This window comes from Chiloscyllium punctatum, chromosome 9, assembly GCF_047496795.1.
Source record: "Chiloscyllium punctatum isolate Juve2018m chromosome 9, sChiPun1.3, whole genome shotgun sequence".
Classification (NCBI taxonomy): domain Eukaryota; kingdom Metazoa; phylum Chordata; class Chondrichthyes; order Orectolobiformes; family Hemiscylliidae; genus Chiloscyllium; species Chiloscyllium punctatum.
Window position 1 is genome coordinate 28,483,906 of NC_092747.1, and position 25,483 is coordinate 28,509,388.

A 25,483-nucleotide genomic window follows, 5' to 3' on the forward strand; every position below is an offset into this window, starting at 1 on the left:
AACTTTTCTATTCATATACCTGTCCAAATAACTTTTAAATGTTGTAACTGTACCTGCATCTACCACTTCTTAATTAGATTTCCTTAATTTGGTTCCCTACAGTATGGAAACAGGCCTTTCGGTCCAACAAGTCCACACCGACCCTCCAAAGAGTAACCCGCCCAGCCCGATTCCCCTACCTTATATTTACACTTGACTAATGCACCAAACACTATGGGCAATTTAGCATGGTCGATTCACCTGACCTTCAGTCGTCTTCTGTCAGTCCATTCAATATACAAACCATCCTCTGTGTGAAAAAGTTGCCCCTTAGATTCCTTTAAATCTTCTGTCACTGTAAAATTATGCCCATAAGTTTTGAATGATCCTCCCCTGGGGAAAATATCATTGCTATTCAACTTCTCTATGTCTTTCATGATTTTATAAACCTCTGTGAGGTGCCCTCTCAACCTCCTATGCTGCAGTGAAAAAAGTCCTAACCTATTCTAGCCTCTCCTTTTTGCACCCTTTCCAGTTTAATAATACCCTTCCTACAGCAGGGCAACCAAAACTACACAGTACTCCAAAACTGGCCTCACCAACATCCTATGCAACCGCAATGTAACTTCCCGATGTTCTGAGAAATTAAGGCTTGTTACATTCATTAAAGTGTTCCCAAGAATAGAATGGTTTATTTTCCTCCATTATTCTATTCATTGGTCTGAATTACTACAGCTATTCTTATATAGGTTGTGACATGTTAAGATAGGCAGAAAGATATAATCAAACCATGCAATAGTATACCATTATATGAAAGCAATAAGTCCATCAAATAACAGCAGCTCATCCAAACTGAAAATCTATATTTCCCTTGCAAGTATTCAGCCACTGCTTCCAATTTCTATGCACATTTTAAATTTCCAGTATTCTGACTTTACTTTGGGTATTTTTAAAAACCAATGCTCGCTCTCTCTCCTCATTGTTATTAACAATTGTTGATTTGTTTCTGTTTTGTTTTTCCTAGGTCTGTGTGCTTGATCTACGGAAATAGCAAAATGGCAAGATAACAGGATGTAAGATTAGACCGGCAGTGAATGTGTGGGTGGCAAATGCGCTCCTTCACCGTGTGTCAGCTCCAGAACTACAAGAACCTGACTTTTAAAGTGAAATGGTTAAAACCAGCTCTCCCTGACCATTTAATTCTAATTCCCTGCCCCACCCTTCCAAATAATGATTTTATTGTCTGCAAACCCCCAGTTCAGTCCCCTATATGAAACCCAATGGTGTGCTGGCATTTTCACCAGTTGAACCCTTCAGCCTTGGAATGTCACGCAAGGATACTGCTTCAGTTCATGCTTTGGGGTTTTCAACAGGACAGATGATGGCAATTTATGTTCGTGACTGAGAGCATTGTGCCAAACTGCAGATGCTGTGATGTACCAAAAAAAAACAAACATGAGAGAAACAAAAAACACAAAATGACCAACAAAAAATGGAAATAATGTAGATTTTCCTTCCTTCATGTACTTTCCTCATTCTGGTTTGGACACTACAGTGCTGCTGAAAATGAAGAATAACATTGTGCAGTCACAGCGAAATAATCTGCAACTTTGTAATAGCAACACTTTATATTTTCTGGATTTTTGTTTTGTTTAAAAAAAAAGTTTTAGGGACGCTGGAGTATTATGTAGGTTCCTAAAAGAAGCTTTTACCAGGGTTGGATGTGAATGATTGTTTCTAGAAGCTGCAGGGAGGAATCTGTGGGGTTTTAAAACTTAAGCTTTCCTGAACTGCTGATAGACTTGCTTACATTACTGTGCTTCAGGTCGTGATCTTTTAAAAAGGCACTTCTTCAGAGAACTGCATATAAAAAGTGCTTTACATTTGAGAAGGTGAACTTGTCACCAGCTTCATACAGGGAAAGAAGACTCATGGGAAGATCCCCAGTGTATTTTTGAAAAAGAAATAGCAAAAGAAATATTTGTAATTTTTACCTTTAATCACACACCAGACCTTAAAAGCCACAACGGCAAACCGCAAACCTAGCAGACACTTCATTTTAAAGAAATGCGAGAAATGAGACATCTTAACACTGTATAAGAGCTTAAATTCTTTAATCTCATGCCATGCTTTAGGTCTTTTTTTAAAATATTTGCTAACAAAGCTGTTTAGAGCCAGGTGAGGTGCACTTTGTCTAATGTAAGGGTCTGCTTTGTTTTGTTCTCTGAGTTTTTTGAATATGTTCCTTGTCATACGCAAATAATTCATTTGTTTAATATCTGTGTTCTGGCTTTTGTTGCTTTTATTGTCTGTGTCAGACTGTCAGCCAGACTTTGTTCCTTCTCCTTGCAGCCTCTCAGGAGTTTAGGTCAGAGGAGATCACGTGACCTCTTATGTTTCTTCTAATCCAGAATGTGTGATGTAGCTCGTGCTCATTAAAGAAAACAAAATCATCAAATCATATTCAATGTCTTGAATAAATTGCTATATTTTGATATTAGAAAATATGTTTCTGTGATTTTTATTCTCCTTAATATTGTCAGATTTACTTTGCATGTTTATATTTGGGTATAACATTGCTGGCAGGTCATTACTGACCACTTAAATACTGCATTTTGAGCTTTTCTGCTCAATTGTTGAGTAATGTTCCTAATTTAGAACTGAGCCAGATTAACTAAGTTGTCACCAGGTTCAATCGCTGGCACATACTGAGCTGATCTCACCTGGACTGGCCATTAAGGATGCTATGTTTCAGTGCCCCCTGGCTAAGGAAATGGAGAATCTACATTTAATTTATGAATTAATGCATCTTACTGTAAAGTAATATGCCAACACTAGTGACAATGGGATTGGTCTTGATTGTGATAGTTGATTACTTTTCCAGACTTATATGAAAAATTGTCACTTTGGAGAAGTGCAAAAGGGTGGCTGATATTTATATATCAGACTGAGTCTGTAGCATAGGGAACAACTAGGAGAAATGAGAAATACATGCAGATCGTTGATGCAGACAGATCAAATGATGTATGTGGACACAATTGTAATAATACATGTATACAGGTACGACAACACATCCTGCAAACTCCCTTCCAAGCCACTCACCATCCTAACTTGGTAATATATCACCTTTCCTTCACTAGATCAAAATCCTGGCATTCCCTCCCTAATGGAATTATGGTTCTATTCAGCCTGCAGTAGTACATCATGTACTGTACTTATTTGCATACCTTTACCAGTCATTGTATTTCACCTGTTAAAGGGCTGATTTCCAAAAATAGGTGACTCACATGAACCTTCTCCCACATGCCACATATATTAAAAAATTACAGATATAATGCGCATGATTTTCAATCCTTTACCTGCAATTTCAGGATGTGCCTGGCAGTGAAATAATGCAACAGTGCAGATACACTGTCATCAATTTTATAGTTCATCTTGAACAAAAAAGATACCTGCATCACAATTAAAATCCTGAAGAATCCACAACCTACAGGCAATATGTGGGCAGCACGGTGGCACTGTGGGCGGCACGGTGGCACAGTGGTTAGCACTGCTGCCTCACAGCGCCGGAGACCCGGGTTCAATTCCCACCTCAGGCGACTGACTGTGTGGAGTTTGCACGTTCTCCCCGTGTCTGTGTGGGTTTCCTCTGGGTGCTCCGGTCCAAAGATGTGCAGGTCAGGTGAATTGGCCATGCTAAATTGCCCGTAGTGTTAGGTAAGGGGTTGATGTAGATGTAGGGGTCTGGGTGGGTACGCTTCGGCGGGGCGGTGCGGACTTGTTGGGCCGAAGGGCCTGTTTCCACACTGTAAGTAATCTAATCTAATCTAATCTAATATTGCGTATCATGAAAAATATGTAGTTTTTATCATGCAACTAAAAAGCCTTAGTATTACTATTTGTGATATTAAATATAAGCTTGTATATACCATCTGACCTCTTCAACATAAAATGGCACAGTTTCAAAATTCGGAAATTAAACTTCACATGCCCAGTAAATTTAATATGTCATGAATTGCTCTGAAATAATGTCATTTCAGAAGTATCAGAATATCACTTCTGGTATTTTGGTAATTGTGTAAAATTGCACTGGAAAAAAAATGCTTTGGTATATGTGTGGGCGTCCAGAGAATGCTGCTGCAAAAAGTTAAAATTGTGACAGGAAAAGGAACATCATTGTTTGCTCTATAGTTAAGGTGTAAAAATTATTGTGATGCTTTGACGCAGGCATTTCAGGCATGCAAATGGTACGATTTCTGATGGTGCTATTTCTAACTCTCAAACATAAGTTGAAAATTAGATTGTTCGAACAATGCAGAACATAAACTACATACAGTCAATGCTAGCACAGTGTAACAGTGATGAACATGGTTAAGCAGTTATATACAAAAATTGGGTGATAGAACTAAAATTGGATGCAAGTAAATTGAAGAAAATCATTTCTACAAGTCCGACTTGATCATTGCTCTTGTACCAATGATAATATCCAAATTCCAGTTAATTATTTCTGCTGATGTTTCACACAAGTTAATGTACAATCAACACATCTGCATCCGCACTGCATGATTGTAAGGTTGGAATTAATGGAAAATATTTTATTTACTTTTCACTGTTGTAAGTAAAACCCTTGGCATTCTTAACTCTCTCTGACATCAAATATAAGTTTACATTTAGCTGAAAGTGGCGCAGTTGTGAAACTCAGAAATTAAACTTCATTGTGGATTGCACCAAAATAGTATTATTTATGGGAAATTGTCTTTAGTTAGGTGTCAAAGTATCACTTCTACTAGTTTTCAGTAACTAATTAAAGTAAAATTCATGGCACCATAATTTTAAAAAAAGTCCACAGAATCTATCATTTTAGAAAGCCATCCAAACTTTTCATTGAGATTATTTCCCTTATTTTCACTCACCTCTTGCCCTCTCCATATGTAAAACAGTGAGCTTTTCAGTTAGCTTGGCTAAAAGTGACTTGCTTGGATTTTGGTATATAAACAAATTTACATTTGTCAAATCATGTGCCTTAGTTTCACCTTCAAACAATATCAGGAAAACCTCCTTGATCAAACAAGCAGGATATTGGATCACGTCTCAATGAGATTGCATTTGAAATTTTAACCAGTACTTCTAAATTACTTATCTGTGTTCAGATAGTATCCATAAATACAAACAATTGGTTGGCAATATACAAATTGCTCAAAGGATTGTTTTGGAATTACTTTCCGATGAGATTATACATGGAAACCAAATATTCTGTCACAAATAACCTCAAGCTTCTCCATTGTGGCATCAGATCACAAAAATACATTGTTTCCTAAAATATGTCCTCTATTCTACAATCTTAGCTGATGTTCTTCATTGCAAATAAATAAATAAGGAAATTACTTGATTTAGGAGCTTAAAATTTTAATTTTAGAATTTTTTTTAAGAAGGTATTTTGGGTGTAATTCCTGTACTGAGTGAAATTCTTTGTTACTTTTGGTCATGTGTCTCTGGGCATAAAGTGACCATGTGCTGCCTAAAGCCAACTCAGGGCTACTGTGATTTGTTTTCATTTACTTCTTCCAACTACTTAATTATGTTCAATGCGATGATCATTTTGAACAGATTGGAACTGGTTATGAATGGTAAGAAATAGAATTTCGCTTAGCCCCAAATGCTTTCAATAAAGCAGTTTTGTGCAGTATGATTTTAAAGGCTTGTACAGAGTTGACTCATCTCAACAGCATTATGCCCTTTCAGTATTTTCCTATGAGTCACCATCGGCATCATTGCCACTGACGTCATGTAGTTCACTTGGCATGTTCATTTCAAATGTACTGGTCGCAGAACCTAGCAAAAAAATAACGGGGAAAGTGCATTTGTAGTGTCATTAAAATACTCATGCCTTTTGACATCGTGTTGTTTTATTTAAACATTTAAAACTTCCTGTTAAAGCTCTAAAGGACCATACCTCATTGTTTCGATTGTATAAGAGAATCTGATTAGCAAATGTAATCCTTCCAACCATTAATTATCAAAATATCTGCTTTTTATTAGCAATTTGAGGATAAAATATGATTGTATATACATGTACTGCACAACAGAATGGAACTTGAGAACTAAGGATCTATTCCTGTTTGTAACCTTTGCTAGTAAAATTAACATTCCTTAAAGAATATTCCAAAATGTGATTTGATTTTAACAGGCAATCCTACTCTGCACAACATGCTGATGAGTTGTTTAAGAATTAGCACCATGCTGAATTACTTGTTTGCAGAATTTAATTTTTTTTAAAAAAAACCTCCAGGAAATCCCACAGAATTTCTTCTGACCTCTTGGTGAACGTTAGTCAGAAAACTTGTGAAAATCCAAGAGAAATCCTGAAACCATTGGCAAGATGTCTGTCAGATAAACAGTTTCAAGGTTACAGCAGAGATTGGGTAACCCCCTCTGGGGAACTTCTGGTCCCAAATTCTGTCTCATTTGTTCATGTGCAATTTCTGAGTACCATAAAAGCATTTACCATCCTAGGCTCGGTAAGGATCAGTACCCCTGTTTCCATTTTTTTAAAAAGCAATGGTTTAACAGGCATTTTCCAAATTAATCAGCAGCTTTGTGATTTTGTTAGCAAAGAGCTAACAGGGTTAAACACTAGTATTTCTAGTTTGCAATGCAGGATGCATGCAAGACATAGATCAATAAATAGAATATGCTAATTTCTTCATCTGGCACCTTGCCCTTCTGATACCACCTCGGTTTTTAGGTTACAATGCTTCTTAATTGAAATGACTCTAATATTCTGCATAACTGAAATTAACTGAAGAATTCCATGACATTAAGAATAAAGAAAGATCCTTAATTGGAGTGGTTATTTATAGATCTTAATTGAAAATTGTTTATTATGGATGCTAGTCTTAAACTTCAAGTATAATACATTTGTTAGCTAAGAGTTGAAAGATTATCATGGTGATTCATTAGTTCCTTACCAACCATTTTAAACTGTGGCTTAATCTCATTCAAACAAACTAATTTTTATTCTTTAAATTTTTTTACCAGTTGGTAAGCGAGGTAATTAAATGAACAAGGGATGAAGCAGCTTACTTCAGTAGATCCATGTATTTTATAAAAGAATCCAAAAGTTGAATTACAGAGTAAAAGAACTGTAGAAATAATTCATTCTGGTAGGAAGAATGCAGAGGAACAATCTAAACTAAAGGCGATACAGGAACAGTGGAACTTGGTGTATGTGTGCCTAAATCACTAAAGGTGTCAGGATAGGTTGAAAGCTATAAACAAAGCACTGTACAAGGCATTGTAAGCTTTGCTAATATGAGCACAGAGTATAGAAGTAAGGAAGCTATGCCCAACATATACAGAGCGATGGTTCTGCCAGTATTACATCCAGTTCTAAACACCACTATTTAGGAAAAGAGGTGATGGTATAGGAAAGTGTGCAGTAAAGATTCCACAGAATAATCCAAGGGATTAAGAACTTCAGTTGCATGGTTAGATTAGAGAAGTTGGTGATGTTTTCCTTGGGAAAGAGAGAGTGATCAGGAGATTTGATAGGTACTCAAAATCCTGAGTAGATGGGGGAAAAGTGGACGGATTGAGGACGAGGGCACAGATTTAAAGCAATTGGCAAACGTAGGAATGGTGACATGAGGAAAATTTCTCAGGCAGTGAATTATTAGGATCTTGACTGTACTGCCTGAGATTACAATGGAAGAGAAGGTTCAGTTGAGATATTCAAGAGGAAATTAGATTGTTATCTGAAATGATAGAATGTGCAGAGCTATGGAGAGAAGGAGGTGGAGTAGCAGAAGGCAAATGGTTCCTATAGAGAGCTGGCACAGACAAAACAAAGTGAATATCGTCCTTCTATGCTGTGGCTTTTCATAGATTTTTGAGATCCCATGAATCTAAAAACCACATGAAATTAAAAGTGACCTATAGTGCATGCCATGCAGCTGGCTAGTTGTGCACAATTCTGAAGAAAGGCCACTAGACCTGAAACATTAACTCTGATTTCTCTCCACAATGCTGCCAGACCTGCTGAATTTTTCCAGCAATTTTTGTTGTTTTTCACTGTGCATAATGTTATGTAATGACAGCAATAGGGAGGACACCAGAAAGTGATTCACGGAATCAAGTCAAAGAGCACACCACAGGGATTTTGAAGGAAGATATCATAGGTTGAGTCTATCAACGAACAAAATATAATTCTTTCTACAGTACAGGGAGTGAATTGATGCAAATGGAATTAGTTTGAGGCTGCATTGATCCTAACAAACTGATTTGTCTCAGCAATACATGTGATCTTGCTGCAGAAACTCAAAAAAGGTCAGTCAGGTGTGGCTGACAAAGGAAATTAAGGGTTATATAAGATTAAGACAAAAGGTTTATAAAGTGGCCAGAAACCGTACTAAATCAGAGGATTAGAAGTGTTCAGAATGCAGCAGAAGAGAGGCAAGAAATTTATAAGGAAGGGAAGAATAGAATATGAATGTATCAAGCAAAAGCATTAAAATTGACTATCATAGCTTCTAAAGGTACATGAAAAGGAAACACTTGACTAAGATGAATGTGGGCCCATTAAAAACAGAGTTAGAAGAGTTTACATAGGGAATAGATAAATGGCAGAGGATCTAATGTTTCCATAATATTTGTTTTCACTGAAGGTATAAGAAATCTCCCAAAGTTGGAGATCCAAGTGACTAAGGAGAATGAGGAGTTAAAGAAAATTAGTATTACTAAAGTTGTACTAGAGAATTTACTGGAAGGGGAAGTTTAGAGGTTTCCTGGATGCATCTAGGTGAAAGTGAGTATTGCAGATGCTGGAGATTTAGAGTTGAAAAGCACAGCAGGTCTGGCAGCATCCAAGGATCCGAGAGCCCTTCATCAGGAACCTTCCTGGATGCATTGTCCATTTTCCAGTATTAATGGAAGTGATTATAGAGATAGTTGATGTACTGGCAATCATCTTCCAAAGTTCCACAGATATTGATTCCTGCAGAATGGAAACTTGCAAATGTAACCTCCTATTTAAAAAGTGGAGGAAGGGGATAAAAAAACAGGGAACAGAAGCATCAACACTACATTGTTAGTAGGGATCCAACACAAGTAACAGGATAAATGAAAAAAAATATCAGATTGGGCATGAATGGAAAATCCTGTTTGACAAACTTAGAGATTTTTTGATAATGAAATTATTAATGGCTTGATAAAGGCGAATGGATAAGTGTAGCATATTTGGATTTTCCAACGGCTTTGATAAGATATCCCACAGGAGACTGGTTAATAAAATCAAAGCACATTAGATAAGATAGAAAGCGGAGAGCAAGAATAATTGGTTCATTTCAGTGTCAGCAGATTGAGGCTAGCTGGGTGTTGCTAGGATCAGTTCAGAACAGGACCCCAGCTGTTCACAATGTATATAAGCAATTTGGACGTGGGGATTAAATGAAGTGTTTCCACATTTGCAGATGACAGAAAGATAATTAGGAATACATGTTGTGAGGGAGATGTAAAATATTTTCAGAAGGACTTGAACAGACTTAGTGATTGGACAAGTACATGACGGATGAAACATAAGATGTAAAAATGAAAGGTTATTCGCTTTGGCAGGAGAAACGGATGTGCAGAGTATTTCTTAAAAGGTGAGAGTTGGCAAGTGCAAATGTGCAATAAGTCAGTGAAAGCTAATGTGCAGGCTCAGTAAGCTATTAGGAAGGCTAGTTGAATGTGAATTTTTATTAGTAGAAAGTGAGGACTTGCAGATGCTGGAGATCAGACTCTAGTGTGTGGTGCTGGGAAAACAAAGCAGGTCAGGCAGCATCCGCGGAGCAGGAGAATGGACGTTTTGGACATAATCCCTTCATCAGGAAAGAAGGGCTTATGCCCTTAATGACCTGCTGTGCTTTTCTAACACCACACTCTCCACTGTTAACTTTTATTGCAAAGTGACTTGACTAGGAGTGGTTAGTGAAGTTTAGTATCAATTGTCTAGGAGTTTGGTTAGATTGGACTCAAACTCAATCTCCTTACATCAGGAAAGGTAGAAGAATGCAACAAAGATTTACCGGATTTTTTCCAGGACAACAGGAGTGTCTTAAGGAGAGAGATTAGGTAAACAGGGCCCATAATCTCTCGCGGTTCAAAGAATGAGAGGTGATTCTATTGAAAGCTACAAAAGGAATAGACATGGTAGATGCAGGTAAAATGTTTTCCCTGGTTTGGGAGTCTTGAAGCAATGGGTACAATTTAAAAATAAAGTGGTTGCCATTTAGGACCAAGAGGAAAATAAATGTTTTGAATAGGAGCTGGTGAATCTTTGGATATCTCTACCCCAGAGAGCTGTGGAAACTTATTCTGTGAGTAGATTTAAAGTAAAGGTTGATAGGTTTTTGATTTTCCATGGTGTAAAGTGTTCAATCAGTCATATTTGTAATAAATGGCAGAGCAGATCAACAGGCCAAATGGCCTACTCCTGTTTCTGTGTCCTTAAATAATTCACTGTAAGAAATATTAAACTTGTGTAATAGTGGACAAATTCCAATAGCAGATTATGAACAAGTATCAAATGTATATGTTGATTTTTCATGTAAGTTTTGCAAACAATGTTGCATTCAAACATTTTAATTCCATCTCATGTGTGACACGAGGTGAAAGATTTTTTTTCTATTTCAAGCCCTCACCCCACTCCCCAAAACATTCTCAAATGTCACCCTGTAAGTTGACTATCTACCATAGAATGAATGAGTCATGTTCCTGTTTCCTCCCACAAGTCCAAAGATATGCAGGTCAGGTGAATTGGCCATGAAAATAGCCCATAGTGTTAGGTGCATTATTCAGAGGGAAATGGGTCTAGGTGGGTTACTCTTCGGAGGGTTGGTGTGAACTTGTTGGGCCGAAGGGCCTGTTTCCACACTGTAGGGAATCTAATCTAATATAACACTGTTTACAACAACCATTCACTAGCCTCCAAGCACTTCAGAATTGTCACCGTTCTTTGTGCACATTTAATGGCCAACCAAGCAAAATAGTTGGGCAGCCTCCATCTCAGAAGCTGGCCCTAGGATTATTCTTGTTGTATTTTCTTCCAAAATGTGGAAATTAGTACTGATAGTATTTCCCGGTCAATACTTAATGTGCTGTTTTACATTCCTTGCCCATTACTTTGACGTTGACTTTAACTTGATTCATTGACTTTCAGGCACTTTAGTAAGAAGCATAGAGACATGGACTGTTTTCTAAATATGGAGAAAATTCAGAAGTCTGAAGTGCAAAGAGAATTGGGAGTTCAAGTCCTGGATTCTCTCAAGGTAAACTTACAAGTTGAGTTAGTAGTTAGGAAGGCAAACGCAATGACAGCATTTATTTTGAGAGGATTTGAATATAAAAGCAGCTGAGTGTTTCAGAGGCTCTATAAGGCTCTGGTCAGACCATATTTGGAGTATTGTGAGCAGTTTTGGGGCCCATATCTCAGGAAGGATGTACTGGACCTGGACCGTGTTCATGGGGTGTTCATGAGAATGGTCTCAGGAATAAAAAGCTTAACATATAAGGAATGCTTGAGGACTCTGGGTCTATACTCAATGGAGTTTAGAAGGATGAGGTGGGATCTAATTGAAACCTACAGATTACTGAATGGTCTGGACAAAGTGGATGTTGGTAGGAGAGACTAATGCCCAAGGGCACAGAGTAGGGGTAAAGGGAAGACCTTTTAGAATGGAGATAGGGTGAAACGTCTTCAGCCAGACAGTGGTGAAGCGAATGAATTCACTGCTGCAGAAGGCTGTGGAAGCCATTCATTGAGTATATGTAAGACAGATAGACAGGTTCTTGATTGTCAAGGGGAAAAACAATGACTGCAGATGCTGAAAACCAGATTCTGAGTTAGAGTGGTGCTGCAGAAGCACAGCAGCTCAGGCAGCCTCTCATTTATCTCTCCACCCTGCAGGCACTCCGCCTCTATTCCTGATGAAGGGCTTTTGCCCGAAACGTCGATTTTCCTGCTCCTCAGATGCTGCCTAAACTGCTGTGTTTTTCCAGCACCACTCTAACCCATTGTCAAGGAGATCAAGGGTTACGGGGAGAAAGCGGGAGAATGTGATTGAGAAACTTATCAGCCGTGATTGAATGGCAGAGCAGACTCGATGTGCTGAATGGCCTCATTTCTGCTTCTGTGTGTGTCTTATGGTCGTGAACAGGGTGGAAAAACAGCTTGAATTAGCCATATGTTCCTTCATATCACCCAGTAATTTCAGGGTTTAGAATATAGAAAGTAGAAAGTTCATCTATCACGACAATTTTATTTTGCACATGGTAAAAATCTATATGCGTAATCTTCTGTGAATATTTTCTTTTAAATCAAAATTACATCTCTTTGCCCAAATGCATTATCTTTTCAATGAAAGTAAAAAGAAAAATGTTGAAAAGACTGTTCAAAGTCCATACTCTGTATTTTTACATTTTGCTGATCTTTAATTCTTTTGTAGGTCCTCACTTTTTAAGAACATTTGCAATGTGCCAGATATTTATTTTTAAAAAATGAATAGAATGTAATTCCTTTGTCATATTTATTAGTGTTCCTTTAAGTCAACTGTAATATGATCATTATAGATGTTTCAAAATCAGGGATTCATTAAAATTTCTAAAAGACCTCTAATTGCAACAGAACAAATAACAATTTACAACAGTTTGAGAAATCATGGCCATTTCATACATGGTAGATTTGCAACGAAGCATTTATTGAACACAATTAAAGATGTTAAACCTTGCTTCAAATATATCCTTCAGAACATAAAATGATTGTGGAAATTCATGGCTGTCTTAATACAGACCATGCAGCTGTGTGGAAGAGCTGAAGCTAATACACTTTAGGAAATGAGAGTTTCTCATAATTCCACAAAAGTTGTTACTGCCAAAAGAAAGTACAGTGACTAAACAGTAACCAAGAATCCAACTTATATACATGGGGATGTTTCATTGCCAGGTTTTGAATAAGGCTGGCCTAATGACTGATTAATTACACAGGAAAGTAAATCCAGCAATTTAAGAATTGACCAAAATGCTGGCTCCCTTTCCACTTGTCAGATTGATCAATTCCAGTTCTGTGGATGGTCATTAGGAGTCGTATCTGGACTTTAATAATCAACATTTGTAACTACCAATTTCCAAAACCGTATTAGGAATCATGGAAATTGTTTCAGCTCTTCCTTGTGGAACCATGAGGCACAGAAACAGACCCTTGGGTCCAATTTGTCCGTGCCCACCAGGAATCCCAAACTGAACTAGTCCCATCTGCCTGCAATTGGTCCATGTCCCTCTAAACCTTTACTACTCATGTACCTGTCCAAATGTCTTTTAAAAGTTGTAATTGTATCCACCTCTATCATTTCTTATGGCACCTTATTCCATGCATGCACCATCCTCTGTGTAAAAAGTTGCTCCTCAGGCAATTTTTAAATCTTTTCTCTCTCACCTTAAACCTCTAGCTTTGGACTCCTCTATTGGAAAAAGACATTGCCTATTCACCTTATTATTCCCCTCATGATTTTGTAAACCTCTATTAGATCACTCCTCAGCCTCCATTGCTCCAGGAAACAAAGTCACAGCCTAACTAGCCTCTCCTCATAACTCAAACCCCCTAATCCCGGCAACATCTTTTCTGGACCCTTTCTAGTTTTGAAGCGTTCTTCCTATGGAAGGGTGACCAGAATTAAATGCAGTATTCCAAAAGTAGCCTCACCAATGTCTTGTACAGCCGCAACAAGATGTCCCCAACTCCTATACACAGTGCTCTGACCAATGAAGACAAGCATGTCAAGTGCCTTCTTCACCACCTTCGAGACCCTCCTCAATGGATGGTGTATACTCTGACTTGGGGAAGGGAAGTGAAAGAAAAAGAGAAAGATTCAGCCTTATAGCAGAACTACAAGATCCAGAGGAGCAGCAGCTTCTGGCTGAAAATTGTTTCAGCTCTTCCTGACAGAGCCATTTAGCACTGAAACAGACCTTTCGGACCAACTCATCTATGCTGACCAGGTATGCCGAACTAAGATAGTCCTATTTGCCTGTATTTGGTCCCTGTCCCTCTAAATATTTCCTCTTGAGGGTGAACGGGAATGGCCTATTGGTATTATCGCAAGACTATTAATTCGGGTAATGTTCTAAGGATTTATGTTTGGAATCCTGTCATGGCAGATGTTGGAGTTTGAATTAAATAAAGATCTAGAGCTCGGAGTCTCACAATGACTATGAAATCATTGTTATCAGGAAAACCCATTTGGTTCACTAACGCCCTTGAGGGAAGGAAACTGTTATCTTCACCTGGTCTGGCCTACATGTGAGTCCAGACCCATGGCAATGTGGCTGACTCTTAAGTACCCTCTGGGATAGGCAATAAATGCTGGCCTAGCCAGTGACACCCACATCCTGTGCATTAATTAAAAATAAAAATACAAAATGGAATAGGGACAATGAGGCAGGCTCATGTTTACAGAAGCAGCTGAAGGAGTTAACAGGCTGAGGATTCTTGGAATTACTGGAACACCATTCTCTCAGAAGATTGCATCTGACAAAGTCAGAAGTCACAAGCTTTCGGAGCGCTGTTCCTTCATCGGGACTTCATCTGACAAAGGAACAAGGGCTCCAAAAGCTTGTGATTTCAAATAAACCTGTTGGACTATAACCTTTTGTCATGTGAATTCTGACTTCAATAATTCCAGTCCAACACTGGTATTATGGCTGCATCTATCAAGACAGGGGGCAGAGGACCAGTGTGGAATACCAGAGAGAGGAGCTGTAGTCACCAGACCGTGGTGACCATCCATTGCCTGCAATGGCAAAGGGCACTTTGGCACTCAACCTTAATGCCCTGGGATAATTCTTGAGATCATTGGGGAGAAATGTGGGATGTCCCAGTCAACAGCCCATTGCAGCATAAAGCAGTTAATAGATAGAAGGTACCAGAGGGCAAGGCAATAAATCAGGCTTCACTCCAATCAGACAAGTTTCTCACAGATACAGAAGATAATCGACTTGACATGTTGCCATCAAAGCTTCCAAACATTAACCAGGTGTTCTCCTGACCAGGAAGAGGTTCAGTTAAGTCTGTGATGAATATAAGAAGATCCCACAGGTGTATCATTAATCTGCCGTGACACGTTCGCCCTGCACCAATATTCCATCTCCTCTCAAACCACCCGAATGCCTTTGTGGGATGGACCCTGAGTGGCCATACACAAATTATATAGCGGCAGAGAAAACCTTTAACTGCTACTATGTGATTACAAGTGCTGTACAAAGCGCTTCTGAAAATCAAGTCCAGATCGATCTGTGGGAGCACTGTAACATGCCCATGAAAGGGTTCACATATTTGGGCCGAATATTTGCACTCTGTACAATCTGACAATCCAGAGGAGGGAAACGGAGGAGAATAGCAAACTACACTGAAGGTGTTGCCCATTCTTTGCACCTCTTCCCCACCACACTCTCACCTACCCCCGCCTCCACCGAGGATGAATCAAGGGAGGGCGGACACCAAGTGGGGACTGCTCCAACATCAATGCTGGGATGGATGCCAACATGGGACACACAACTCACACTGTCATTTCTTCTAAGAGCCCATTTGTTAAACACCCAGGCCTTGTCAATGGCGCCATTATTCCCTTATGGATTCACCAATGGCCTCACCCACTCCTACCCTTGATTTCGAGTGCCAATTGGCCTGCTGGTGCGGAAATAAATGGACAACTCACTATGGATTGCACTAGAAAACTTATAGATTGACATATATATATATATATTTAATGTGTGTTTTTTCTAAACTAAATGTCAATTGCCTTGTTAGATTTTCACAAATGCTTTGTTGTGCTGTCCTGGTGCTTGTAGCTGAAGTGGAGGTAGGCTGGTTTTCTGTCTTTTCTGCTCCTGTGCATGATATGGTTACAGTGGACAGCTTCTGGCTGTTTGTACCTTAGAGGGCCTGGCCCCTAGGATTCCACCTGCTATTATGCAACGATCAAGGATGCCTCAGAGAGGGTGCAGAATGTTCGCAAGGGGGAGAGGGACCAACAGGAAGTCATTGTCCACTTTGGAACCAAAGACATCGGAAGGGAAAAGGATGAGATTCTGAAGGGAGAATATGGAGAGTTAGGCAGGAATTTAAAAAGGAGATCTTCGAGAGTAGTAATTTCTGGATTACTCCTGGTGCTGCGCGCTAGTGAGGATAGGAATAGGGGGATAGAGCAGATGAATGCATGGCTGAGGTGCTGCTGTACAGGAGAAGGATTCACATTTTTGGTTCATTGGACTCGCTTCTGTGGTAGAAGTGGGGCGCACTTTGGAGTCAGTGACCATAATTCTATTAGTTTTAAATAGCGATGGAAAAGGATAGGCCAGATCCAAAAGTTGAAGTTCTAAATTGGAGAAAGACAGATTTTGACGGTATTAGGCAAGAACTTTCAAAAGCTGGTTGGGGGCAGATGTTCACAGATAGAGGGAAAATGGGAAACCTTCAGAAATGAGATAACGAGAATCCAGAGAAAGTATATTCCTGTTCGGGTGAAAGAAAAGGCTGGTAGGTATAGGGAATGTTGGGTGACTAAAGAAATTGAGGGTTTGCTTAAGAAAAAGAAGGAAGCATATGTCAGGTATGGACAGGATAGATCAAGTGAATCCTTAGAAGAGTATAAAGGCAGTAGGAATATACTCAAGGGAAATAAGGAGGGCAAAAAAGGGACATGAGATAGCTTTGGCAAATACAGTTAAGGAGAATCCAAAGGGTTTTTACAAATACGTTAAAGACAAAAGGGTAACTAGGGAAAGATTAGGGCCCCTCAAAGATCAGCAAGGCAGCCTTTATGTGCAGCTGCAGGAGATGGGGGAGGTACTAAACGAGAATTTTGCGATTTGGAGATGCCGGTGTTGGACTGAGGTGTACAAAGTTAAAAATCACACAACACCAGGTTATAGTCCAACAGGTTTAATGGGAAGCACACTAGCTTTCGGAGCGTCGCTCCTTCATCAGGTGGTAGTCACAGGAGCGATGCTCCAAAAGCTAGTGTGCTTCCCATTAAACCTGTTGGACTATAACCTGGTGTTGTGTGATTTTTAACAAGAGTATTTTGCATTTACTGCGGAAAAGGACATGGAAGTTATAGAATTTATGGAAATAGATGGTGACAATTTGAAAAATGTCCATATTACAGAGGAGGAAGCACTGGATATCTTGAAACACAAAAGTGGATAAATCCCCAGGACCTGATCAGGTGTACCCTACAACTCTGTGGAAAGCTAGAGAAGTGATTGCTGGACCTCTTGCTGAGATATTTGTATCATCGATAGTCACGGGTGAGGTGCCAGAAGACTGAAGGTTGGCAAACATGGTGCCACTGTTTAAGAAGGTTGGTAAGGACTATCCAGGGAACTATAGACCAGTGAGCCCAACATCGGTGGTGGGCAAGTTGTTGGAGGGAATCCTGAGGGACAGGATATATACGTATTTGGAAACACAAGGACTGATTAGGGAGAGTCAAAATGGCTTTGTGCATAGGAAATCATGTCTCACAAACTTGATTGAGATTTTTGAAGAAGTAACAAAGGGGATTGATGAGGGCAGAGTGGTTGGTGTGATCTATATGGACTTCAGTAAGGCGTTCGACAAGGTTCCCCATGGGAGACTGATTAGCAATGTTGGATCTCATGGAATATAGGGAGAACTAGCCATTTGGACACAGAACTGGGTCAAAGGTAGAAGACAGAGCGTGGTGGCAGAGGGTTGTTTTTCAGACTGGAGGCCTGTGACCAGTGGAGTGCCACAAGGATCAGTGCTGGGTCCACTATTTTTCATCATTTATATAAATGATTTGGATGTGAGCATAAGAGGTTAAATTATTAAGTTTGCAGCTGACACCAAAATTGGATGTGTAATGGACAGTGAAGAAGGTTCCTCAGATTACAATGGGATCGTGATCAAATGGGCTGAGAAGAGGCAGATAGAGTTTAATTTAGATAAATGCAAGGTGCTGCATTTTAGGAAAGCAAATCAGCGCAGAACTTATACACTTAATGGTAAGGTCCTCGGGAGTGTTGTTGAACAAAGAGACCTTGGAGTGCAGGTTCATAGCTCCTTGAAAGTAGAGTCGCAGGTAGATAGGATAGTGAAGAAGGCGTTTGGTATGCTTTTCTTTATTGGTCAGAGTATTGAGTACAGTAGTTGGGAGGTCATGTTGCAGCTGTACAGGACATTGGTTAGGCCACTGTTAGAATATTGTGTGCAATTCTGGTCTCCTTCCTATCAGAAAGATATTGTGAAACTTGAAAGGGTTCAGAAAAGATCTACAAGGATGATGTCAGGGATGGAGGATTTGAGGAGTTGAGCTACAGGGAGAGGTTGAATAGGCTGGGGCTGTTTTCCCTAGAACGTCAGATGCTTATGGAGGTGACCTTATAGAGGTTTATAAAATCACGAGGATAAATAGACAAAGTCTCTTCCCTGGGGTAGGGGAGTCCAGAATTAGAGGTTTAGGGTGAGAAAGGAAAGATATAAAAGAGATCTAAGGGGCAACTTTTTCACACAGAGGGTGGTATGTGTATGGAATGTCCTGCCAGAGGAAGTGGTAGAGGCTGGTACAATCACAACATTTAAAAGGTATCTGAATAGGTATATGAATAGGAAGGGTTTGGAGGGATATGGGCTGGGTGCTGGCAGGTGGGACCAGGTTGTGTTTGGATATCTGGTTGGCGTGGATGAATTGGATCGAAGGGTCTGTTTCCATGCGGTACACCTCTATGACTATGACTATGATTGTCTCTGATGGCAGGGCTTCATGTGGCATTTGTGTTGTTGAATGGGCCAGGATTCAACCTATTGATCCAGGAAGTGCCGTGCAGAGGGTGCCCATAAGCTTTAGACAGTCCATCCTTCCTCTACCCTTTCAGGCCCACCCACCCATCTCACCTACCCAATGCTCAACGCAGCTCATTGATATGGCCAGACTGTGAAGCCAATGGACAGAAAATATCTTGCAGTGAGTTTCAGTGTTCTGCTGGAATTTGACAAATGAGCAGAAAGTGTAAGGCCAATGACTAAGTGGCAGAGCATGAGCAGCTTTAAAGCTGTATCCTTTTTTTTCCTATTGGCTTTGAACATCAAATGGAAAGAATCAAACTCAGAGGTTTACTGAACACTATTTATTTTTTGTTCAAGAAATCTGCACTAAATGCACAGCTCAATATACTACCATCATTAAAAAGAGAAGACAAAATAAACCAGACATTCCACTGCCACTACAATTTAATGTGAAGAGCCGGTTGGTTCAGAGTTCCATGGTTCTGCGGTTTTGTAAATGAATGCTTGTGTTAGACATGGTGAAATGGTCTGGTCAAAGCCCTAGGTACTATTGCTCATGTGAAGGTCCATAACATTGTGTGATCAAATGAGTGATTTTCACCCCCACCTAAATGTTACATAAACCATGTAACATGTAACACCTTAGTCAAATATTACATGGAATTATTGAGTTCTAAAGGTTTCAAACTCTCATGGAGCCAAAACACAATTATTGCAAAGAAACAACAAAGTAGTTTTAATATTGTCATTATAGAAAAGAATGGATAATTTTGAGAGATCTTTAATCCAGAATATGGAGTCAAAATCAATTGCAGAAATCTCTTACTTTTCAAATAAATGATACAATCTACAATTATTTTTTCAATGAATATCCAAACCCTGTCAGGCAATTGTCGAGGTAAGATCTGACTGAATTTTGCAGGATGCAAATTAGTAAAACCAAAATGCAGCATGCTTTGTTGTCGTTTTCCTGGATTTTAAATGTGTCCTACAAACTCTCAAACTCTTTGAAATTCCATTTCACACTAAACAACACAAAAATGGTCGACAGTAAATGTGGACGATTTAACTATTCAGTACAAGTTCCAACTATTGAACACCGAGGCAGGGTTGTCTCATTGGCTAAAAAAAAACAGCCACCGATAGATTAATTGTCTCCATAATATTCACTTTGGACTTGACAACCACTCAAATTAAAACAATTTCCATAAATTAGATTATATACTATCAATTTTTTTCATGCTGGTGGCCATTATTCACTAAGGGTAGACCATGAGCTCTTGCTGTCATTTTGTCCGTAACCCCAACCTTATGTCTACTGTTAGCAAGCCTTTGGTCACCACTCCTAGTGAAGAAAATGAGCTCAGAGTAAAACAGGACCTTGATCAGATGGGCCAATGGGTAGGAGATGGAGTTTAATTCAGATAAATGTGAGGTGTTACATTTTGGTAAGGCAATGGCTCTGGGGAGTGTTACCGAACAAAGAGACCTAGGGGTGCAGGTGCATAGTGGAATTGCAGTTGAGTAGCCAAGGTCTTTTTCCTAGGATGGGGGAGTCCAAAGCTGGAGGGCATAGTTTTAAGGTGAGAGGGGAAAGTTTCAAAAAGAACTTGAAGGAGAGCTTTTTCACACAGAGATGGTGCATATATGGAATGAGATGCCACAGGAAGCGATGCAGGCTGGTACAATTACTCATCTAGACGCATTTAAATGTTTTATATGAAGAGGAGGGGTTTATAGGGATATGGGCCAAATACTGGTAAATGGGACTAGGTCAGATTGGAATGTCTGGTCAGCATGGATGAGTTGGACCAAAGGGTCTGTTTCCATGCTGTGTGTCTAGCTGGATGTCCATGTTTCGTACTGATAGTCGTACAGTCTCACAGCACAGATGACAGGGATTGGGGGAGGAGTAAACAACAAGTAGAGCTGGAGCTCAAAGAGAGAGAAGAACAGTTGGACAGACAATGGAGTGGAAAAAGATCAGCCTAGAAGAGTGAATAGCTTGTATTGGCAACTATTAGTAACTGATAATGGGTTGTTTGTGGTAGCAGCCCATGATCTGCTAAATAAAAACTATTCTTTTTCCCTAGCTATCATCAGTTCTGAAGAAGGGTTACTGGACCTGGAAATGTTAACTCTGAGTTCTCACCACAGATGCTGCCAAACCTGCTAAGATTTGCCAGTAATTTCTATTTTTGTTTTTTTATAAATATTTTTATTAGAAACTTTTTCAAATCTTATACAAAACAACTACACATAAAGAATAATATCAAAATACAAAACGAGGTAGTGCAACAATATCATATGACCATACTATTAATGACAAACTACCTACTATTCTACCAGAACAAATGTATCTACTCAAACTCAACTACAATCAAATTAAATAAAATTAAATTAAGCTTGAATTCAAATTAGCTTAAATTAAATTATATCACATTATATTATTCTATTTCACTCACCACACCTCCACTAAAGCTCCCACCCCTGGGGACACCAGTCATTGATCCCATATTTCTTTTTCCCCCAGCTTCCCCTCCCAGGGCCCCATTGGCACCCAAACTGATTCCCATAGCTATATCACGGCCCTAATTAATATTGCCGATAAGTCTGCGTCAATATAATTTTGAAAGGGTCGCCATGTCTTATAGAACTGCTCCGAAAATATAAGCACTACCATAGTTAGGCGGTAGTGTGGGGTTTAAAAAATAACCCAGGAGATTTGGAGTCTCCAAAAAAAAAAGTAAAGAGGAAAAAAATTTAAACTGTTCCGTTTTGTGGTGCACCATATTTGTGAAGTAGTCTTGGGCGAGATGCTCCATCACCAGCCTACGCCACCCCATAAGACCTGGGGGTTTTTCCAATGTCCAATTCATTGAAGTGTTCTTCCTCACACAGTGGGTAAGAATGTTACACAGTCTCTTCCCGTGTTCCCCCAGAGAGGGCAAATTTGGCAACCCCAGAAGAAGAAATACTGGGTCCACTTTGACTTCAATTCCCAGGATTTCCTTCAGCTCCCTTACCATGGCACTCCAGTAGCTCAGGATCTTGCAACATGACTAGTCGCAGTGTGTGAGAGTGCCTGTACTAATTTTACATTTGGGACACCCTGAAGACCGTCCTCTCTTGAACTTAGCTCGCCTCTCTGGTGCCATATGAGCCCTGTGTAAAATCTTCAATTGCATGGCCTGCGCTTTGTTGCATATTGAGGTTTTCTTTAAATTTTCTCATATTTCTTCCCATGTTTCCAATGAAATATCCTCTCTTCGTTCCCCATTTCAAGTCCTACAGAGTCTCCCCATGTCCCCTAAGGCATGTCCTTTCTGTAAATGATGCAAAGCACTAACTGAAGGAGCATCCATACACTGGAGCACTCTTTCCTCCACCTCTGACTTGTAAACCTGAGCCAGGAGCGTGGTCTTCCTCTGTATATAATCCCTTACCTGAAAGTACCGGAAAAGGTCCCTCTTAGACAATCCATATTTCTGTTGAAAAATGTGATATTGGAAAAACACAGCAGGCCAGGCAGCATCCGAGGAGCAGGAGAATCGATGTTTCGGGCATAAGCCCTTCTTAAGGAATGAAGAAGGGCTTATGCCCGAAACGTCAATTCTCCTGCTCCTCAGATGCTGCCTGGCCTGCTGTGTTTTTCCAGCACCACATTTTTCAACTCTGGTCTCCAGCATCTGCAGTCCTCACTTTCTCCTAATCCATATTTCTGATTTAGCTGTCTAAATGACATCAGGACCTCCCCCAGTGAATCCCCCAAAAAGAGATTCCCTTATTCTCCCATGCCTTAAAGCCGGAGTCCATTGTCCCAGGTTTAAATCCTTAGACCCCTGCCAACGGGGTAAACAGCAAGGTCTTAAGTCAATTGCCCTCATCTTGCCTCCAGGCCTTCACCGTATTTAAAATGATTAATCAAGCAGTGTAAGAGCCCCCAGCTTTCATCTTATCCATGAATTAACTAGGGGACATCGCTACTGCACGGCTTCAACATCAAGCCAAATAGACTCTGAATTCCCCCCCCCTCCCCCCCCCCATACCCAGTCACCCACATATGCTAATGGGCATATCTCTTCAAGTCCAGAAGGTCCACCCCCCCACCCCTCATCCTGCAGGAGCTGCAATTTCGTAAATTTAATTAGGGGGTGCCTGCAACACCAAATAAAAGGACCCTAGCCAAACACTGAGCCTCTGTGACACTCATCTGGGCAGCAACAACGGGAGCATTCTCATAGGGTACAACAGGTGAGGAAGAACATTCATTTTAACCATGATAACGGTAACCCCTCCCACTGCTGCAAATCCGGTTTTATCCTCTCCAGCTGGTGGAAGGCTGGGGTACTAATGACTATCTAAACGGGAACTGCATTCCATCCTTCAGATCAGGCACCTCCATTAATCCCCCCACCGGCATGGCTTCGGATTTCGTGAAGTTGATCCTGCATCCTGAAAAACTGCCAAAAAAATTCATTTTTTGAATCAATCGAGGAAAGACTCCTCTGGCTTTGCCAAGAACAAAAGGACATCTTCCCACCCTGGTGCCACTATTTCTGAGTCCCTCTTGATAGCCTCACCTAATGGCTCAAATGCCAAAGTAAATAACAGTGGTGAAAGAGGACCTGCCTGTTGACTACCTCTCCCAATACTAAAGTTATCGAACTTAGTGCCATTTGTAATGATGACTGCCTTGGGATCATTATACAACACTGCCACCCATCTGGCAGACTCCACCCAGACCAAAGCGCTCTAGGACCCCAAACAGGGATGGCCATTCTATCTGTCAAACGCCTTTTCCACGTCCTGGGAGACCACCAAACCCGGGATCAATCTTTGCTGGCATATTTGTACTGCGTTCAGTGCCCTCCTGATATGGTTGGAGGAGCTACAGCCCTTCACAAAACCTGACTGATCTTCTTTTATAATATGGGGCAAGACCTTTCCCAGTCTCACGATCAGTACTTTGACAGAATTTTAAAGTCTATATTCAACAGTGAAATTGGTCTGTATGACCCACATTCTTCAGGGTCTTTCTTCTTCTTTTAAATTGAGGGAGATATTAGCTTCCCTAAGAGAGGGCGTAAGACAGTCCCGTGTATATAAATAGCTACACATCCCCCAAAAGTGGCTCCACCAACACATTTATGAATTCCTTATAAAACGCTGGCCCATCTGGCCCTGGTGCTTTGCCACCCTGGAGATGTTTTATTGCTTCCTACACCTCCTATATCGTCATAGGTGTATTTAACAGGGAGAGCTGCTCAGCGTTTATACTGGAGAAGTCCAGGATCTCAGAAAAGGACTGCAATCTCACTGCACAGTCTTCACCATCCTCCAACCAATATAACTCTGCAAAGTATTCCCAAAATTTAACATTGATCTTCAACTCACGGGTAACTACGCCAGCCTTCTCTCGAACAGCTATAATGGATTGGGAAACATTTGTCTTTCTAGCCAGATATGCCAGATATCTACCTGGCTTATCTCCAAATTCAAACTCAAACAAACAGTCTTTGTTTAGCGAAGGAGACCTTTTTTTGCCACCTGTGTGTGCAATGAGTCAAGAGCAGCCCAGAGAGCTGTGACCTGCTGCAGCTTAACCAATGATGGCCTATATAACACGCACCCTCAGCTACCTTCAGCCGGGTCTCCAACATTCATTGCTGCCCCTCCCTCTGCCTCGTTCTAGTCGTTGAATATGGAATAATCAAGCCTTGTAAATATGCCTTAGTGGCCTCCTGACGTATTGCCAGATTACTGGCCATACATGAGCTGATATCCCAGAAGGCCCTGAACACTCTTGTAATGTACTCAACAAATTTGCTATCCTTTAACAGGAATGGGTCCATGCACCAGTGAAGTGCATCCATTCCACCACCCTTGATTTTAACATCTAAATACACTGGCACGGTCTGAGATAGTTATATTCCCAGTATTAAACACCCATGTTCTGTCCAAACAAATCGACAGCATAAGGAACATGTCAATTTGCTTGTGGCACTTGTGTGGGTTGGAATAAAAAGTAAAGTCTCTTCCATTAGGGTGGAGATGCCTCCACACATTCACTAATCCCAACTCCTGCCACAAATCCACCAACTGTCTAGATTGTGTGGGTGTACCGGCCATCCTGTCTACCCTGGGATCCATTAGGCAGTTAAAAATCCGCCTATGATCATGCAGCACACCCCAAGATTAATTAATTTAGCAACTGCATCAACTAGAAATTTAAGAGGGTGCGCAGGGGAACAATAAACATTCAGGACGCCATACTCTTCTCCAAGTATTAGAGCTTTAAGAATGATGAACTGTCCACGTTCATTCTTAATTCGCTCAGTTACCTGGAATGGGAGGTTCCTTCTTACCAGTATAGCCACTCCTCTACTCTTGGAGCCAAAGGAGGAGAAGAATACCCTGTCATAACAATCCCTGCTGCAACTTCAGATGTTCCTTATCAGTTAAATGCGTCTCCTGCAGCAGGGCAATGTCCACCCTTTCCTTCCTAAGGCTTGACAGTGGGGGAATGGCTCCCTTTTACATTCCAGGTGCACCACCTGAATAAATCACTAGCCATGGTCACCCAGGGCAGCCCATGGTTTCCTAAGAGGAGAAAACATATCTGAAGGGCAGCGAGCAAAATCAGCCATTAACTCTATAAAA

The 25,483-nt window shown here is 40.4% G+C and overlaps 2 protein-coding genes across 12 annotated transcripts in view; one reads left to right on the plus strand and one right to left on the minus strand.

Annotated features, from left to right (window-relative positions):
• LOC140481236 (F-box-like/WD repeat-containing protein TBL1X) overlaps positions 1-2,484 on the plus strand; it is a 411,567-nt gene extending 409,083 nt beyond the window's left edge. For all 11 annotated transcript variants that reach the window (XM_072577105.1, XM_072577109.1, XM_072577110.1 and 8 more), the window contains one exon: positions 1,004-2,484. In XM_072577105.1, coding sequence (XP_072433206.1) covers positions 1,004-1,030 — 27 coding nt within the window. In that variant the 3' untranslated portion in view covers positions 1,031-2,484. The remainder of the gene's footprint in view (positions 1-1,003) is intronic.
• Positions 2,485-5,663: 3,179 nt separating this feature from the next.
• Positions 5,664-25,483, minus strand: part of gpr143 (G protein-coupled receptor 143) — an 88,818-nt gene continuing 68,998 nt past the window's right edge. The window contains exon 9 of the mRNA XM_072576603.1: positions 5,664-5,811. Coding sequence (XP_072432704.1) covers positions 5,729-5,811 — 83 coding nt within the window. The 3' untranslated portion in view covers positions 5,664-5,728. The remainder of the gene's footprint in view (positions 5,812-25,483) is intronic.